The sequence below is a fragment of the Chaetura pelagica genome, unplaced genomic scaffold, assembly GCF_000747805.2.
Source record: "Chaetura pelagica isolate M959 unplaced genomic scaffold, ChaPel_1.0 scaffold664, whole genome shotgun sequence".
Lineage (NCBI taxonomy): Eukaryota > Metazoa > Chordata > Aves > Apodiformes > Apodidae > Chaetura > Chaetura pelagica.
The window spans coordinates 53,359-72,972 of NW_009952969.1; the positions used below are offsets into that span (position 1 = coordinate 53,359).

Sequence of the window (19,614 nt, forward strand, 5' to 3'; positions counted from 1 at the left end):
GTTGCTTTGCAGAGGCAGCAGCAGCTGCCATTTTCCTCGCTGCAGCTCTCACCTCCAACATGCCTGTCTTCCTATAAGACTCCACACTCCGCCCCGAAAACCCAGTTGTCTTTGACTGTGCTGTCTCCGAGTCACTGGGCACTGTAAACGAACCTGCCCGTTTCCTTGGCATGGCAAGGATGTCCAACCGGGAGAGCTTCTTTGTCTCTGCAGACTGCTTGGACCCTGGAGCAGCAGTGTCAGGGTTAGAGGATGTTTTCTCTGCATCAATGCACTCATTGTCTGAAGCATCTCCCAGCCGGGCACGACGTAGTTTTGAGGCCCTCGTGGGCCGCGGGGTGGATAAACTGTTGGAGCGGGTTAGAACTTGCTGGATCTTCTGCACATTCGAGGTCGTTTTGCTGTGCTCCTCCTTGGCACCCTGAGTAAAAGGTTTCCGTCTGGGAGCCGGCCTGTTTACTGAGTGCTCATGGTCAGACACAACTGCTTCGGGCACGGGCAAGTAGGGCAGGCTCGAGCTTCTCTCATCATCTGTGAAGTCGAGCGACCCTCGGGCCCCAGCGCTCCGCTTCATCTGGAAGCGTTTGGCAGCTTCTGCGCGGTTTGACGCCTCCGGTGCTTGAGTTTTCCGCTTCTCCGTCAGCCTGTCCCGAGCGCTCGGCTGCCCACATTGGTCCTGGATGGATGGTGTGGAGGAAGATTTCTCCTTCTGCAAGCTTGCAACTGCTTTGCGTTTCGGGGCGCTTGTTGGGACATTTTTGCCACTCACCAAGCTGACTGTGCTGGCAGTGTCCACATCTGAGTCCCCAGATAAGGAGTCCTCCAGCTGACCAGCAGTTTCTGAAGGCTCCAGATGTTGGCTTTGACCAAGTAATTTGGCTTCCAGTGCTGCCAAGGCAGTTTCAGTGTCCTTAAGGAGAAGATGAGTCTCCTGACCCAAGTCCATATGAGTTGACCGAACAGCCTCTAAATCTTTAAGCAGTGGGTGACTTGAAATATGAGGGAGTTTATTTTGAGGAACACCATTGCTTGATTTATCTTTGGTAAAACTTTCCTGCCTAACAAAAGAGGATGTCTCCTTTCCTGCCATGCTTTCCTGATCTTGAGGAAGACTCTGATGAAGGGAAATAACCATTTTTCCAGCTGCATTAATGTAAGCAGTAACATCTTTGACTGGTGGCTTTCCAGGAACTGGTGTGCCAGCAGACTTGAAGGAAAACTCCTGATCCTTGCCATCTTTGTCTGCTCGAGCATGGGACACACTCAGAGAGAGCTTGGAGGGAATCCCCACACCATTGCTGTCATCACCAATGTAGAACGAAGCAGAAACTGACTCACTCACAGCTTTCACATTTGAGATCCGGGAGGCTCCTGGCTGCCGGCTCTCCAATTTTGTGTCTTCCCCCTTCTGCTCTAGCATTTTATTGTTCTCTTTGTATTTCTTGCCTTTTTCCATGCTGAAGCCATCATCAGATCTGCTGGCATCACTGAGGCTATCTGGATCCAAGTCTTCTTGGATGAAGAGGCAGCTGCTGGAATCACCATAGGCATCCACACAGTGGTCCTTCACATTGGTTCTCTTGGTAACCTCGGAGTAGGACTCCTGGCAGACCAGGACTGTGGGTGTGGGGCTGTCTGATTTATCACTTGGTGGGAGCTGGGGAAGAAGGCGCCTTGTTCTCAAGGGCACAGCATTTTCTTGTTCCCCAGGTTTTGGAGCTACTCTGCTTTCTGAAGAGAGTTAAGTAGACAAGGATCAACTGTTGTATACTTAATTTAGGAAAAGCTTAATCCTGTACAGTACAAGGCCTCAAAAGCACTCACAGGACAACTAAGCTTTTATGTAATATGAACACCAATAGGATCCTTTGCTGGATCAGAGTACTTAACACCTTCTCTCTATCGAGGCATGATTTCAGATTCATTCTCCCATAACCTGCCTCTCCATACCAAAACAGACATTTAGATGATAACAGCTGGCATGTGTCTACTATAAATCAGGCCACAGGAAGGAGATGAAAAGCCATCAGACAAACCATCGCAGCGATGCAGTGTTTTAAGTACCACTCTACACAACACAGCCCATTTGACTAAGAGATGGCATTTTTCACACTACAAGTTCTCCTATGACCACATCCCACAGCAAAGCCTCAGGAAAAATACCCTGTAACAATGAAGAGGCTTTGAATTAGAGCTCACAGTCTCAGTGTGGGTGGGATTATCAGTATGGAGACACTTCATAGAAAGAGAGCTCTTCTATCTCCCATGCCCCTAGCCAGGACTTATAGGTGATATGGCCTTTAAATACCAGGATAACTGGTTATTTGACTATAGTAATATTTCAAATGCTACAGGAGTCAGGTTCTCACATAGTGTGAAAACAGTGGCAGTGGCCTTCAAAACAAAGGTTTCTTCTAATGTTTACTGAGTCTATCTATCACTGTTGATGGCATGAAGGTAATGACAAATATTTCCAACCAAAAAAGGGTGAAAACATTTACAAAAGCCAACAAAGCACTGTCCTCCCTTTCTCACATATGAGATATGGAAGCCTATAAACTCTCTTGTCAACTACGATGGGAGCCTGATCTCCTCCCACTCCTCCGCTCCCCTTCTACCCATTTTTCTATGCTTATCCCCACACTTCAAACCTGCCACCCAAAAGCAAACCCCAGAACAGCCTAAAATTCTCAGCACAGCTAGACAAAGGAGAAGCACACACACAAAAAGCCCCCAACAAGTCAGCACTTAAGTTCAAGACAACTTGCAAAGGGCCTTCACGTGGCATCATAAGGTAGCCTAAAGAATCACTACTCGGGGCTAGTTAACAGCCAAGGGCCTTGCACTCGCTCTCCTTCCCAGCTGCCCTTCAGTCATGTCCAATATAACATTTAAGAGCTACTTAGATGACTCTGAAATGCAAACCAGAGGCTCTCTTCATCTTTATTCCACTGAAAACAATTCACTCTGTCCTTCACATCCCCAAATAAATCAGCTAAACCAGAAAATAAGTCACAGCCAGATGCACAGAAGCCCTTAATTCCTGCTTTTCATATCACCCTGGCTTAGATTCAGCCACCTTCAAACAGTAATGTAAGGATGAGACTTACCTACACCTCCATCACCCTGTCCAGAAACAGATCCAGAGTCAGAGTAACTGTCTGCAAGGCTCGCCCACCTAGACACCCACTTCTGACTCCCTTGAGATGCCGCAGACATCTACAACAAGTTGAGGAAGGCAATGTCAAAAAGAGGGCTTGTAAAGCCACAAAAATCTCTCCTCCCATACACACATCGCTCAGTCTCCTCAAAATGGAAATCAATCTACACATTACATTTCCATCCAGACAGATAACCCATCTACACTTCCACCACCCCAATAAATCCACCCGGACTGCCCATACCTGTGCATCAGGCTGAGACCCACTGGCAGCTTTTGAGGCAAGTGCCTGGAGCAAGGGTGACTTCTGACTAGTCCCATTTTCACTGATTAGATGCTGATGAGAACCAGGGTCATCTTTTTCACCTTTAATTATTGGTCTAAAGGCTGAAGAGATTCTGGAAAATTCAGGTGACTCGAGAACACCAAAAACCTGAAAAGATGTTTGCATAAGAAAGATCAAAAACCCAGAACACAGGGAAATATTAGCCCAAAATCCAAATCCATGAAGCATTAGTCACAAACTATGATCCCAAAAGGCAAGAAACACTTACCAACACTCCCTTACCAGCTAAATAATTTTCTTCTCTATTCCACAGTAGCAGCTTTAAATACACTTATTCACAGAATCCCACTCATGTCCACCTTTAGTCTCACCCTCATTACTTCAGTGTGCTGTTTTTAAGAGTAGTAACTTTCACTGAAAACAAGTCTCTTTTCAGTCCTTAAAAATTTAGGATGAGTGTCAGGAAAGGTATTTACCAGTTAATTCATGGAGCATCAGAAAAAAACTGGGAAAGCTCCATCTCCAGGGTCTTTAATAGTCTGTAGTAGCAAATGGGCTGAGCAAAGCAGCCTTTCACTTTCACCTAAGGACCTCAGAGATGCATGAGCATATGAGCTAGCTGGCCAGATTCCCTCAGGAAATACACAGGCATTCCTTGGGGGATGACCAAGATTCATGCCTCAGAAGGGCTTGTTCTTCAGAGGAAGATGCCACCACGGATGGTACCTAAGCTGGGCCAGGACAGCCATAAAGTTCTCCACTCACGTCTATTAAAAAAAGTGTGTGTGCAATTACAAAATGTTAGGGTTTGGAAGGAACCTCAGAGGATCATCAAGTCCAAACCCCCTGCCAGAGCAGGACCAAAAACTAGGGCAGATCACTTAGAAAGGCATCCAGACACCTTGAAAAACTCCAGAGAAGGAGACTCCACAACCTCTCTGGGGAGCCGGTTCTAGTGCTCCGTAACCCTCGCAGCAAAGAAGTTCTTCCTCATATTGAGGTGGAACTTCATGTGCTTGAGTTTGAATCCATTGCACCTCATCCTATCACAGGGCACAAGTGAAAAGAGGTTGTCCCTGCAATGATGGAGGAATAAAAAGCAAAGTCACATCAAAACCGCAGCAAGTCCAGAATTTCTATAATCTTTCTTCTTGGACAGAAACAGTGAGGTCCAGCTATTAGTTACTTCTCAAGTGGCAGGTCTGCACTGCATCAAGTCTATGGCAGAGTCAGGCACAGAACTTGGCCAGCTTGCCTGCCCAAGTCACACAGCTGCCAAGATTACTCACCAGAAATAATTGTATTTCCCCACCGGAACAATTAACCATCTTATGTCAGGACTAGGGCCTTGCTGTGGCTTAAAACACCCTGCCCTGAAAGCTTCCAATCACATTTCATTTCAAAAAAGATGTAAGCAACAAAGGTAATAAACAAACAAAAGAGGGAAGCTAGATCTAAGCTCACAAAACACTGTATAAAAAGCTCTAATGCCAGGTTCAATTAAGGCTTCCTTTAAACCTCACCATCCTCCTGCTTACGCTTCACTAAATCTTCATAGCAACTTGCCAGTTTTGTTTTTGTGGAAAGCTCCATCTCCAGGGTCTTTAATAGTCTGTAGTAGCAAATGGGCTGAGCAAAGCAGCCTTTCACTTTCACCTAAGGACCTCAGAGATGCATGAGCATATGAGCTAGCTGGCCAGATTCCCTCAGGAAATACACAGGCATTCCTTGGGGGATGACCAAGATTCATGCCTCAGAAGGGCTTGTTCTTCAGAGGAAGATGCCACCACGGATGGTACCTAAGCTGGGCCAGGACAGCCATAAAGTTCTCCACTCACGTCTATTAAAAAAAGTGTGTGTGCAATTACAAAATGTTAGGGTTTGGAAGGAACCTCAGAGGATCATCAAGTCCAAACCCCCTGCCAGAGCAGGACCAAAAACTAGGGCAGATCACTTAGAAAGGCATCCAGACACCTTGAAAAACTCCAGAGACTCCACAACCTCTCTGGGGAGCCGGTTCTAGTGCTCCGTAACCCTCGCAGCAAAGAAGTTCTTCCTCATATTGAGGTGGAACTTCATGTGCTTGAGTTTGAATCCATTGCACCTCATCCTATCACAGGGCACAAGTGAAAAGAGGTTGTCCCTGCAATGATGGAGGAATAAAAAGCAAAGTCACATCAAAACCGCAGCAAGTCCAGAATTTCTATAATCTTTCTTCTTGGACAGAAACAGTGAGGTCCAGCTATTAGTTACTTCTCAAGTGGCAGGTCTGCACTGCATCAAGTCTATGGCAGAGTCAGGCACAGAACTTGGCCAGCTTGCCTGCCCAAGTCACACAGCTGCCAAGATTACTCACCAGAAATAATTGTATTTCCCCACCGGAACAATTAACCATCTTATGTCAGGACTAGGGCCTTGCTGTGGCTTAAAACACCCTGCCCTGAAAGCTTCCAATCACATTTCATTTCAAAAAAGATGTAAGCAACAAAGGTAATAAACAAACAAAAGAGGGAAGCTAGATCTAAGCTCACAAAACACTGTATAAAAAGCTCTAATGCCAGGTTCAATTAAGGCTTCCTTTAAACCTCACCATCCTCCTGCTTACGCTTCACTAAATCTTCATAGCAACTTGCCAGTTTTGTTTTTGTAATACACCACAGGTGAAAGTTAAACCTGAAAATTAGCCAAACTTCGGTTTGCCCTGCAGCTGCTTAGTTGGGTGGGTTTTTTCAAACCTCTTCCTCATCTCTAGGGTTTTGTTTTTAGGCTATCATTCACTTTGCAAAATCCAAGCAAGCACAGATCCACCCAGGATTGCCTCTGCCCTAGATCACACCCTTTGCTACCTCAACTAGCTGCCACTTGCCTTGCCAGCAAGCACTCCCTTTCTAATTAAGCATAGCCACAGAAACACCTACCACTAAGGCTTGTAAAGGATCAAGAACACCACCAGTCCTTTACCTGTATTTCCTTTGGCCTACCATGGGATACCATATCAGTGACGGTCTGCAGCTCCTGTCTTTGTAACAGCAGGCAGGAGGTGATGCACTGCCAAGGCAGAGGCCTGGGAGCAGTTCTAGAGAGCAGAGCCACTCCCAGGCATGGCTCTCGGCAGGATCAGCCTGATCTTTATTCGGCTATTGTCTTTCCTCTAAACAGATGGCAAGCCCACTCTTGCATCCAAATCCCATTTTAGAAACAAGGCAGCTCTTTGCTGTGGGCTAGCCTTGCCTTGTTGCATTATGTGGGTCTTTTGTTTGCTTGTTGTTTCATTGGAGGTTTTTTTACGACCAGTTTTTTCAAGGCCTATCCTTAACACAGGTCACCCAGGATGATTTTCCACCCCTAGACATAAGCCTCCACTGCACCCAGTTCAAAAGGGAGCAATCCATCACAGCAACAGCTCATGAAGTTAGGACCCCCAGCACAAAAAGCAGAAGCCCAAGCCTTCACCCCGTAGCTCGCTGGCAAAGCACAGAAAAACAGCACATACCTGATCTATCATTTTTCGTGCTTCCTCCACCTCTTTATCCTGTGACTCCGTTTCAATGGTGTATGTGCCTGTCTCGCTTACACTGTCTTCTTCATCATTCCTCCTGCCCTGGGCAGACTTCACCTCGGGAGGTGGTGCAGAGGTAGACTCTGGTTCTGATGATATAACCACCCGTGGAGCTGCCGGCATGGGCAGAGGTGCCGGTTTCTCAGTGCTCAGCTTCCCAGACTGAGCAGTCTCTCGCAGGTACTCGGCCATAAAATCCTGAGCCATTTTAGACTTCCTCCCAACACTCCCATAAGTTTTGCCTGACGTTCTGGAAGCAGAAGAGGATGAAGAGTTGATTCGATCCTCTGTCTTCTCCCTCTTGAAGGAGCTAGCTCTTTGGGTCCCAGAGGAGCTGTTATTGGGTTTGTTTGCCTGGGTCCCAGGGTGGGACGGCGGCGCCGCATTTCCCACCTTCTCTGCTGGCGATGCATTCTTGCGCTTTTCAACCTTGGTCTTCAGCCCCGGGTCGGTGTTGCTCTGGGAGGAGTGAGCGCTGTGCGTGAAGGACTGTGAGCGCTTCTTCCGCGGTGTGTCCTCGAAGAACTCGATGACGAAGGCCTGCTTGTTGTGCAGCATCTCGTGGGGATCGCGTCTCATCTGGCGCTGCAGCCTCGTTTGCTCTGTTGCACGATCGCTGCCCGTCGTCGTCTCCTTCTCTGCTTTGGGTGCCACGGGGTCTTCAGAGTCGCTCTGCGTCCCGTCCTCGTGCCTATTGCCTGGAAAAAGGAATGCAGGTTGGACTTTCATATTCCTAGTTGCTATGGCCCTGTCATTACCTCTCAATTGAAATTTATCATTTCAATTGAAAGAAAAAAAAAAATCCCACAGGACTAAACAACTCCAAAGACATCTGTTGTGGTACAGGGATTGCATCCCATCAGAGGAAATAATAGAGAAGGCAGCTGCCTCCTGACCCCACTTTTCACAACTGGTTGGCTCTCAAGTTATTAAAAACCAATTCAAGAAATCATTTCATCCCCAAGGATATCCGGTTTTGTAATGCTGATTGTTTTAGACACCTAATGTTTTGTTTCTTTTTTTCCACTTCAGTAAAAATGATGACACTATTTTGCCATTCTGCCCCATTACTGCAGTCCAAGATCACCCCATCAGTTTCTCTCTGTTACAGAGCAGAAATACCTCTGCAAGACCAGTAAATAAACCCCACATGCTTCATCCCATGAAACCAAATCCCCATGGTGAAAGAACAGAGCGGTGTGTTATGAGTGCATGCACCTCTGAGCACTCACATTAACCCCATTCTGCAAGGGGCAAACAAATCAGAAAATTGAATGCACAGGATTTTTTACTTTTCCTGAAGATTTAAGAATTGCACCATGCCACCCCCATGAATTACATCATCCTATCACCAGCCAAGAAAAGGTTAAATCCTTACTTTGAGTTCACTAGCTTAAAGTTTATAATTGTTTCCACTTATGTTAGCAACAACCATCTTTACAACCTTCTCTATGTACCAGTGATGCCTGCCCCTCAACACCTCAGTTTAGGACTCTCAGAAAGTAAGGTAAAATAAAAGAAAAATTAGAAGTAAAACAAAAAGTTAAAAGTAAAACAAAAAACAAACCTTTTTTTGGAGAAGGAAACGGGTGTGAAGGCACACAACACGACTCAGTCAACGACCAGGAACCTGTCATCGGGAGAACGGGGAAAGAGGTCTCTGCGCTCTAGACTGTAATATGCAGCAAGATATACTGGCTAAAATACCACGTGTTTGAAAGAAAAACTGCTCAAACCTACTTTGCAAGTTCTCCAGACAGATGGGTGAAGACCATTTATTACCTCAAGTTAGCTGTTAAAGATTAGAATTTAATACAAGATCCATTCAACCCAGGAGTCAGTCCTCTAAAGAGCTCCCTAACACCTTGATGAAGAAAGCCAGCAAACTTTGCATTGTGTCCTGAGGGCTGATAAGGTTCATCCTTGGAAGGGAAAGTTCTTAAATTAAAGGGTCTTGGCTAAAAACTCTATTGAATAATAAACAGTGAGGACACAAGGAAAAAAACCCACCATACCCATGGATACCCCAGCAAAACACCATACACATCCTTCCAAGCTGCTAAGGCCTGAACTTTCTAGTCTTGATATCAGGCTTTGCGTTCACCACATTGCTCCTGAAAGTGAAAAATGTCACTAGTGAACCCAGAGAGTGGGTGTCTCTGATCCTGAAGACCCAAACCTGGTAGGCAGCCAGCACTAGCCTCCAAGACATCTTCAAAATTAGCCCTGCCAGAAGAACATGTTACACAGCTATCGCAAATAAATGATACCCTATCCTCTGCCAAAGCAGAGGTGGATAAACTCCTCAGGCCACCAACACTATAGTTTTAATCAAGTGTCCAAAGAGTTGATTCTTGATATGCAAATTATACATTAAATTACCTCAGCTTCTTCCCATGGACTATAAAGAGGTAAAGGCAGTCTATCTAGTACTCCTGTTCATTGCTCAGGGTATTCCAAGGATAAGCAGCAGCTGACTCTCTCTAGTTTTCTCCAAAGGAAAAAGCAAAACTACTGAGGCACATTTCTATCCCTGACAACGTTCTCCAGTGAGTCAACAAAATCCAGTATCACAATAACAAAAGGAAAACAAACAAAATCCCCACAAAAACCACCCCAAACCCTCTATCACACAGTCAGAGTAAACTAAGAATAAGACCCTAAACAATCAGGCAAGGCACCTCAACACTGTCCCTTATTGGGTAGAACTACAAACATGCAATGGTGAAAAAACTCCATTTTCCATGCTATGCCAAACCCCAGGGCTGGATATGTGAGACTGTTTTACCATAGGGGCTTCTCAAAAGCTGTACATAAAACAAGCAAGTTGGAGGTGTAACAAGTAAAACTCTTCAAGATATAAGGATGTTTTTTCCAACAAGAATAATGAAAATACTTATTTAAGGGAAAAGAAGGTACTGCTATCTTTTAACGACTGCAAGCACAAGTAGGTCTGGTAACCTTCAATATGCTTTCAACAGTTAAAGTTGCAGTTCAAAACAATAGCTTTTCCAGAGGCCTTCAGGGCAGTGAGAATGCAGGAATCAGTGGTCTCCTCCTAGCTGTTCAGTGCATAGCCCAACAGAGACATGAAAGCAAGCTGAAATCTTGAAAACTATATTCAAATCATGCAAGTATGTCCCACCAGCTGTGCTAAGGACCTGGCTCCAAACTACACTTCAGACCCTTGAAAATACCCAAAGAATTCCTCACAGTGATATATTTAACAGGACACAGGTTCACAAATCCTGAAGTTTTCCATAAGAGCAGGATTTCACAGAAGCTTAAGAAAAGAAACCATTGTTTGTGAGCACAACAATTTCCTCCATTGGTAATCATGCATATCTCAACTTTATCACCAGCTTCCATGTTAGCACCTCTGGTCATTACAGCCATCAGGATTATCACACTTCACTTCTTCTGGACTACAGCTAAAAATAAGTCATTCCTTCAGCTAGGAGAAGCCAAGAGAAGAAAATCTACTGTGTTTACCAGCCTGCCATAGAAATTATTTTAGACATTTAAAAATCAAAATCCTTTTTTTCAATCAGTGTTACGGCTGAGCTGGTATTACAGATGTAGAGGAACCAGATTAGAGCGTCCCCAGGCCAGCATCACACATGACTTCAGGGCCAGGTGAAGAGCCTGCTAGCCAGATTCAAAACCATTAACAGTCATAAAAGAAATTGTTTCATCTTGCAAATGTGGAGCAGAGATAATGAAGCCCAGTTCTCCTTGACAGGGTAAGAGCTTTCACCCTTTATTATGCTCCATTTGCACGGCCAACAGAGAAATGTGTCCACATGACAAGACATCCACTCACCTTTAAGTGTCCTCACATGAACCGGCAGGTCACTCTTTGTACTGTACACATCGTCTCCTGGAGACTGTCGTCTCATCAAGCTTGGGTCATTCTGGACAAGCCAGTCTGCCACTTTACTCTCCGCTGACATCACTTCTGTATGAGCTGGTTCCTTACTATATGGTCTTCTCTGTCTGAGTGAAAATTTAGTTACATGGTCTTTTATCTTTATTTTACCAGGGGTACCATCATCAAACTCAATGGTGAAAGAGGCGTGACTTTGTACAACGGGGGCTACCACAGCATCGACATCCTTTGTTGGGATCTCATGGACCTGCGTTTCTGGAGATTTTGATGGCTGCTGAAATTCTTTAGTTGGAATCTCAAAGTAACTTGGCTCTCTCCGGAAGGCAAACACAGACTGTTCTTGGGCATCTCTATAAGCTGAAATATTACCATTCAGTTCCTCTTCATGTTGGGTTATCTCTTTTGATCTTTCTGCAAGAGGGGAAGAAAAAAAGGCAACAAAACGTTAAGTTTACAAACAGTAGCTGAAATGGATTGAAGAAAAAAATACAGCTTCTGTTTTACAGAGATGTGCACTCTGGCCTCATCACTGAGCTTGGTGCTTACTGCACTGCTGAGGTCTGATCAACATTTGTTATATTCGTTTTGTCCCTTCTTCCACTGGTCTCCAAAGAGACAGCTGAGCACAAATACATGCTCCATTGTATGTTTTGGCAGAGTCTATGTAGTTGGTGGCATTTTAAGGTTTCTGTACGCCTGGGCTGATGTGGAAGGAAGATACCCTGGTTTACTTTGCTGAATTCCCTTACATGCACACCTGCTCAGCTTTCTGCAGTTCACAGGAAAAGCTTGTGTGTGCAAAGCTGATCACAGATACGTTTTTTTTGCTGGATCAACACCTAATTCTGTAATATCACTAGGGATAAACCCACATTTTCTCAGTAGCACTTAAACTTCTTGGCTTCTTTATTTCAGCCTCTTAGGAGGGCTGTTAATCACAACCCCTCTTTGCTAAAGAAGAGATACATTGCACACTCATCAAAATAAAAAACTTCTTTGTGCCTGATAGAAACATCAGGTTTACTGCACAAGTGAGAAAATGCACCTTCCATGCATACAGATTCGCAACAACAGGAGTGGTAAGACTACATGGCTTCCAAGGGTGATGAGGCAAGAAACAGATTGCTGACACATCAATCAAATCCAGTCAATGCATCAGCTCTTAAAATTCCTCTTAGAAAGCTTCTGGGAGACACAGTGGATGGTTTATTCAGGTGGGTTGCATACAATCACAGATACACCACTGCTGTTCAACTTGTTTCAGATAAGCTTAGTGAGGCCTCTCTTACACATATTGAATTATTCCTCAACTGCCATTTCTAACATTCAAATACTTTAGGGGAAACATTTTAGTTTTCCCTTATTCTGGTTTCATTGGCAGCAATCTCCACATAGGAATGTGCAAAGACAAGTAGGAAAAAAGTGGTAAGTAGAGGCTTCACAGACAATTGTGCAGAAATTTTGTCCCTTCCCCAGTCCCTCCACCTCCATTACCTGGGTAATGTTCCTCTTGCCTTCTGTCCTCCTTGTTATTTGCATCATCTTCCCCCCACCAGGAGGGCTGCCCATAAAGAGGGGTGCGATAAGTATTGGTCTCTAGGAATAGGAGAAGCAAATACTTTTATACATAAAATATAAATCTACCAGGTTCACAGAAGTCAACCACATGCCCAAAAGGGAAAAACAGCAGGGGCAGACAAGATCATGTACCTGTTAGACTGCAGTTATAACAGCAGCAAATTTTACATGATAATTAGTATGTTCGAGGATTTTTCTCTTCCTTTTGTCTTTTTTACATTCTGCTGCAAGACACTGGCTCCACCTCCTTTTGCTGCCTTTCATAGCTGCATTTCCCAAATACTGGCTCTTCTCCCTCTCTAGCCTCATTATTCACTGGAAGTGGAATATTTTTGGCAGGACAGACTGCAAAACGCCAACCACAAACTTGTATGCAAATCACCAGCAATTCAGGTAAAAATCTGACTTTTGTCCTGACTATAACTGGAAGACTTCAGCTCTGGTCCTTTCTTGCTCCACCACATACTCAGATGCTGTGAGGTCATGGATTTTTTTCCAGCTGTTCACCACTCCAAGTCTAACTGACACATCCCACAACAGGAAATTCTTGCAGCATTATAAATTGAGGGAAAATGGTAAAACCACCCTCCTTACACATACATGAAGGAGAAATAAACTCTTGCTCTCAAAAGCTCAAAGTAAACAAAGTGAGTTTCAGAGTCATTGCAGGACAGAAAATTTTCTCATGAAGGAACTTTCCCTAGAAGAGCCAGACTTCTATCATTTTCTCTGCTCAAAGAGCACCCACTGAAAGCTCAGGGCTTCTTTGAAACAACTGGTACCCAAAGGAGCTTATCCACTGCTTCTTGTTTTGTCTCCCACAAAACAAGACTGTGTTTTGGCAGTGCCTTAGGCTGCTGCTGCTTATGCAATAAACAAAAAGAATACATCTCCATTTATGCATGGTATAGTTATAATTATGTTTTTATAATAGTTGAGGAGAAGCAAATAAAATAGCTTTTGTTCTTTCATCCAGAGGTGATAGAGACACAAGGATAGGTCTGGGGCTGAGGTTAAGCTTCAGTTTTGTTAGCTGCTTCTGCCTCTATCCATAAGAGTCAAGAGCAGATGCTTTACTGGCCATGTTTTAAACCCTGGCTCCAGCTGCAGAGCCATAGCTGGGATTCTACTGCCAATTGCTGCTCACTCAGCTTGTGGTTTGGAACCACACGCTGCCCTGTGTAAAGCAGCCCTCAAACAGCCCTGCAATTTTGCATTCCCTACTTTAATAGGGACATGACAGAAAGTAGTTATTAGCATAAGGGAAGTTGGGAGAGGAAGGAGAATTAAATAATTCAAATGAAAAAGAAAAGGAGGTTGATTTTATGCTGTGGTTTATAAAGCTACACAGACCCATTGGCCACCACTTCAGATGGGTTTTTTTTCTAGAATAGTTCCAAAGAAACATAAGCTCATACATTGACAGTTCACTGGCAAAAATTCTCCTTTACAGATACAGCCCACAGGCCCTTTTCAAGAGACCATCTTCATGTTTCAAAATAATCCATGCTGCCTCTCCCTTCACACTAAGGATCAAAAGAGGCTGAAAGCATTACTCTCCTTTCTGCCTGGAGTATGTAGAAGATAAACTGTGTTCCCATTATGTAGGCGGCCTTTGAAAGTTCAAAGGAGGAAGCTTTTCTTACCACGAATACATTGAAATTGCCAAGCAATATGTTTCAAAACTGAGGATGGGTAAGCCATTCAAGGGAGAGAGAAAGAAAGAAAAAAAAAGGAAAAGAAAAACACCTATTTACAAGCTTGTCAATGAACAGAGGTGCCCAAATGTAGGGTTTGGTCTCTGCTAGGTCTAGGTTTGGTCTATGTCACACAGTCTAGTGGAAACCTACCACCCTTTCTTTGTGCCATAACTTCACCACAAACCTCCCCCCCCGCAACCACACAGGATCTGCTCTACCAATGTCAGGTTCTTCTCATGGGCAGACATTGGATTATCATCCTGTGCAATATTATCTTAGGGTTGATGGCCAAGAAGCAGTCAGGGCTGGGAGAAGGAGAAAAACTTTTGGTGATGGACAAATCCATTAGCAACACCCAGCTACGTCTCAGGTAACCCATGTCTAAAGGTCAATGGGGCACAATGAAGGGCTCAACCCTGAATAATACAGAAGATGTTGGATACTCATCTCAGATTAATGTGATCAAATCTGAAAGTTCATCAGTAGTTTAAGTTGGTGGTGGAACAAAGCCTGGGGGTACTACCCTACAGATGAAAAGCAAAGGCCATCTTGCACTTGACTCTTGCACAAGCAGCATCATTCCCAAGCCTGGGTACTGTTACTGCTTGCACCTTGCAATGAGTTGCCTTATGACAGCTTGTCTCTCCAGCACACCCCCACCTCTCAGAAGAACCCAAAGGCCTTATAGTTTAGAAGATTCTAGCTATCTGTTTCAAGATAATTTTGCTTCCAAAGAGGCAGAAGTGAGCTTAGAGAGCTCACATCCAGCCTGCATGACAGAGTTCTTCCCAGAAGCTGCTGCAGCCCCAGGATCTCTATCCCACCTGTGTACTGGACATGGGGGCTACTGCCTTTGTTCCCCAGGAGTATTTCTGCTACAGGGAAAAGGCAGGTAGGGGAGCAAGTCAACATTGGTCAGACTTTTCTGTTGATAGGGAACTTTAGGATTACAAGGAAAGTTGAAGCAGGGAGCGGGGCGGGGGGGGCAAGAGGATTTATAAAGAATAATGAGCCAATTCCACTGTCTTCTCTGATTTCCACCTCTGCTCTGTGGAGCCCTGATAGGTGCTTGGAAATTCCCCCTCTGACAAAAGCCAAAACCTTAAGGCACATCAAGGAGCACCTACAGAGAGTGCATGAGATTGAGCAGGGTGCACCAACCTAGGGCTGTAGTGGTGGGAGCTGCTCCATGGCACTCACTGCATGGCAGCAGAAGGTCCCCCCTGCCCTACAACACAGAGTTCATGTGGCCCCACCTGCAACACTCAGATGTATTACAGAATGTGTAACATCTGCTCACTTCTGTGGGGTTTTCTTCTATTCCTTCCCTCCCCCAGCCTCCACAATAAACTGGAATTTCATTTTAAAGATGGCAAAAAAAGCACAGATGGGAAGCTGATGTCAGTATCTTGCTATTTGGGGACAGCTTCAATATTTTAAGAGCAATTAATGTTTGCACTGAGCCTTCATATTAATTTGCATTTTGAATAACGTTATCAAGTGACTGACACCCTCACTCTCAGCTGCTTCTGAAAGCAGCCAGATCCTGAGCCAAAGTAAAATTTCCCTGACTATAGAAGAGCTACATGAATTTGATGCTCTGCTCATGCCAGAAGCTTCTGTCCCTTCTAATTTGCAAGCACAACCGACCTGACACCTCTCCCAACTCCAGCTCTAATACAACAATATTCTATAATAAAGAGAGGGGTAAAAAAAAGCACACTAGGAAGGTAGCTCAACCAGATGGCTGTGACAGAAGCGGGCCAGAGTGGCTACATGTGCAGCTGTGCCAGAGGGCTTTGCTCTTCACCAACTGGGATGCATCTTGGGTAGCAACCTCAACCTGGACCTGCCACATCCAGAGCACTGCATCTGCCTGCGTCCCCACAGGCATACCTCCTTGCATCCACCACCTGACTCTTAGATTTTAGTGTGAGATGGAAGCTCTTGAAAGAGCAGAGAGACTCAAGGCTTGCTCGAGTCAGCAGTGAAGCAAGGAACACCAATGAAACTAACTGCTCAGTCATTTTAATGACATGAGGCTTCCTTCAATTGATGGCAGCTCATTACCACCTCCCTCCTCTCCATGCCAGGCTGCCCAGATGGTGCCAATTCATTTAAAAACGTTTCTTAGCTCATCAATTCAGGCAGACAGTCTGAAAACCATCCTTTTAGATAACTGAATTGAGGTCAGCACAAGTATTCAGCCAGATAATACTGAGCATACATAGCAGTGTAATACAGGGAAGGCCACTGACATGCACGTTCTGCTTCTCAGTATCGGTCTTTGGGGCAGTTACTCAATAGGAAAAAATTATAGCTGTTTTAGAACAAACAAGAGTAGTCTATTTGTTTAACAAGTCTGACAAGGAAGTGGCCTGTTAAATTAATACAGAACTATTGATCACCTGAAGGAGAGGCACCAGAAGGAGAGAAAATGAGACATGTCTATACAAAGGATGTATTTATGAAGAAGTGAATCACACAGAATACCACAAGGGCAGGACCAAAAATACAGTCCAGGTAATAAATGGGAATGGAGAAAGCCTGCATTAGTGCTTCTTTCTACCAGCCAGTGGGCAGAAGTGTTTTCATGATGAGCATGCAACTCCCACTGTAGAGGGGTCTGATTTCCCCTGAAGATGTCCCCTGTGGTCAAGACAGAACTAAGGGCTGTGCTTTGTGTCCTCACAAAGCTTCAAGCCATCATGAGAGAAACAGAAAGAAATGGTAAATTTCTTTGCTGAGAGAAGCACATACAGCTTTGAAGCTCTCTACAGCAAGTCACAACAAAGGTGTAAGAAATCCAGCTTGCTTTAAGTCAAAATGTTTTTTATTCATTATTAATAACAATATTGTCTATCTTCAGAAGATGCAGAGTAGGCTTCTTATGGCAGAGGCCTTGGAAAAAAAAAATCATCTAGCTGTAACATTTTCACATTATCTGCTTTTTAACTCCTCTGCAAAACAGATAATTCAGACCTCGTAGGAATAACTGTAAAGCAATTCTCTCACTCTTTGCTGCAGTATTTATTTCGCCTGTGTGGGGCAAACCCAAGCCCTGGTCTTTTGCACCTGCTGTGAACATACACAGATTCCAGAGGCTTTCAAATCAGGCTGATAATCACACATTTATTTGTATCAATTACATCATCAAACCTTTACCATGATGCAGGTACCACCACCCTTGCTCAGAGGAAAAGCACATACACCACCACCACTCTCCTAAATTAAAGGCTGGGGTAGAGCTGTGCGTCTAAATAGCTATTACCATGACCTCATGGGGAAAGCAGCCAAAGACCATGGAAACCACTTCACAACTGGGCACAACTCCCACTGCGTCTGTCCACGCTGCCTGCTGACCTCAACCCTGGACACCAACAAGACTTTCAAGTCAGCCACTCTGCTGAGAGGACTCCCTAATGACACGGACGCTAATATGACGAGCAAGCCTGTTTCATAGATCCTGGGAGAAGCCCAAGTCCTGCTCCTGCAGCTGGTGATGCCTATTTCAGCTGGATGCTGCAAGCAGCCTCTACCCCTTGTAACTCAGACCTGCAGCAGTACTGCAGGGGCTAGTCATCAGATTTGGCATTATCTAGGCCAGTCAGTCTGTGAGGGCTTTAAAAAAAAAAGCAAACAACTAAGATCAGCCTGAGGATTAACTACACGTCCAGAGTAGAAGACCTCAAAGTAGTTTATCTCACTCAATATACCTTAACTCAGGTAGCAACAGATTGGGATTGTAGCAGTCTTAAAGTCTGCTCAGTTCAAGGCTGTACCTGGCCTCCTGATCACTTAAGACTTTAAACATGATTTAAACAAAAATAGCTGATGGCTATTTTTAGCATTAACTAGCTGAACTGTGGGCACTTTTTTCACTCGTATCCATATCTAACCAACAGGGCTTATAGAGCTCCTTGCCTCAAACGTTTCAGAGACCGATGATCATCTGCTTACAGGCAACATACACCCAGAAGCTGCAAATTCAACAGCATAAAGACTAAATGGCTGAGTTGTTTCCCATTCACTCTGCTGGATCTCTTTATCCTCAGCCCCTCACCTCCTCCCACTCCTAACCAGCTCTAATTGCTCACATTGTTTTGTTAAACCTCCTCCCTGAAAGCTTCCCTCTGCCTCTTTTCCACCCAGGCCCTGGGAAGTGATCCTTCTAAAGGCTTTTGTCACCCCAGACCTTGCTTTAATTAGTCAATGCAAATTCACAAATACCCACGGGCTTAGCAAAACAGTTCTTTCCCCAAAGCCTCTTTCTGCTGCCACTAAGCAAGCCCACTCCCCGTAAGAACATTACATTCTTCTTTCCACTAATCATTTTAAATTGTTGCCACTCCTCCGAGCAACCAAGGAGAAACTGTACATGTGAGCAGCTGAAGAGAAGGTGAATTAGTCACATCGCAGATGAAAAGGGGACTCACTGATCATTCTGCTCACAGGACAGAGATGCTTTCTGGAGACCAAGGCACGAGTGTATTGCTCAGACTTCCCAGCTCCTACAGGCTACAGTCCAATCCAGTAAAACACTTCCCACAAAACATCTTGAATTCCTTCATCCTTCAACGGGGTTAGCAGCACTTCACAGACTTTTTCATATCTGTCAGTCTCACTGCAAATGTTTATTTCAGCACTAACCCCCAATAAATAGTTGCAGCCCTTTTTGCCTTGAACATATGGCCTGTGCCCACTAAACAGAATGAATAAAAACATAATGCAGGTCTGCGAACCAGACACTGGAGAAATGGGTCACCTTGCTGAAGAGTCATTCAATGTCCTGACTTTGAAGATGTTCCAAATATCAATTGCTTATACTATATAGGTTTAAACCAACTAGTGCCTATTTTGGAAGGTGACAAGAATAAAAATCAGAATGTTCATGCAAGCAGGTAGCAGCAAATGCAAACTGGACCAGATACTGGCAATGTTTTTCAAGAACCCCACGCCCTTTGCAAGGCAGCTGGAGAGCTCTTCCCTGCAGTGAGGTTCACCTCTTCTCATCTTCCCAAGTGTCATGGTTAATCACCACCAACTTCATCCTTTTAACTGTACTTTTGTGAGGCAAACTCACATATGCCACATCCACAGGGGAGGGCAGGCAACTCACAGACACAGCTAAAGGAACACAGAGAAAGGTTTCATGGTGCAGAAAATGACAGACGAGCACAGGGATGTGTGGAGGCAACAGACAAGATGAGGGAAAAATATTGCACTGTTTTAGGACACTGTGTCAGCTTAGAGGGATTTTCATAAAGACAATAGAGGGGAGATTAAGGTCAGCCAACCCACTCCAATCACGAAGCCTTAACGGATTTACCTAAAGTTATACACATTTCTAGAAAGCTGTTGTATCTATCTCTTGGTCACTTCACCCAAGGTGCCGTCTCACTTCTATTTGCCCATCCTCTTCCCTTCATTTACCTCCCCACT

General features: G+C 44.6%; 1 protein-coding gene across 1 annotated transcript in view; it reads right to left on the reverse strand.

Moving 5' to 3' along the window:
- Positions 1 to 19,614, reverse strand: part of CEP170B (centrosomal protein 170B) — a 58,025-nt gene that overhangs the window by 16,062 nt on the left and 22,349 nt on the right. Inside the window, exons 6-11 of the mRNA XM_009995844.1 lie at positions 12,389 to 12,490; positions 10,829 to 11,305; positions 6,940 to 7,703; positions 3,405 to 3,593; positions 3,111 to 3,219; positions 2 to 1,731 (exon numbers count right to left, since the gene is read on the reverse strand). Of these exons, the coding sequence (XP_009994146.1) occupies positions 2 to 1,731; positions 3,111 to 3,219; positions 3,405 to 3,593; positions 6,940 to 7,703; positions 10,829 to 11,305; positions 12,389 to 12,490 (3,371 nt within the window). The remainder of the gene's footprint in view (position 1; positions 1,732 to 3,110; positions 3,220 to 3,404; positions 3,594 to 6,939; positions 7,704 to 10,828; positions 11,306 to 12,388; positions 12,491 to 19,614) is intronic.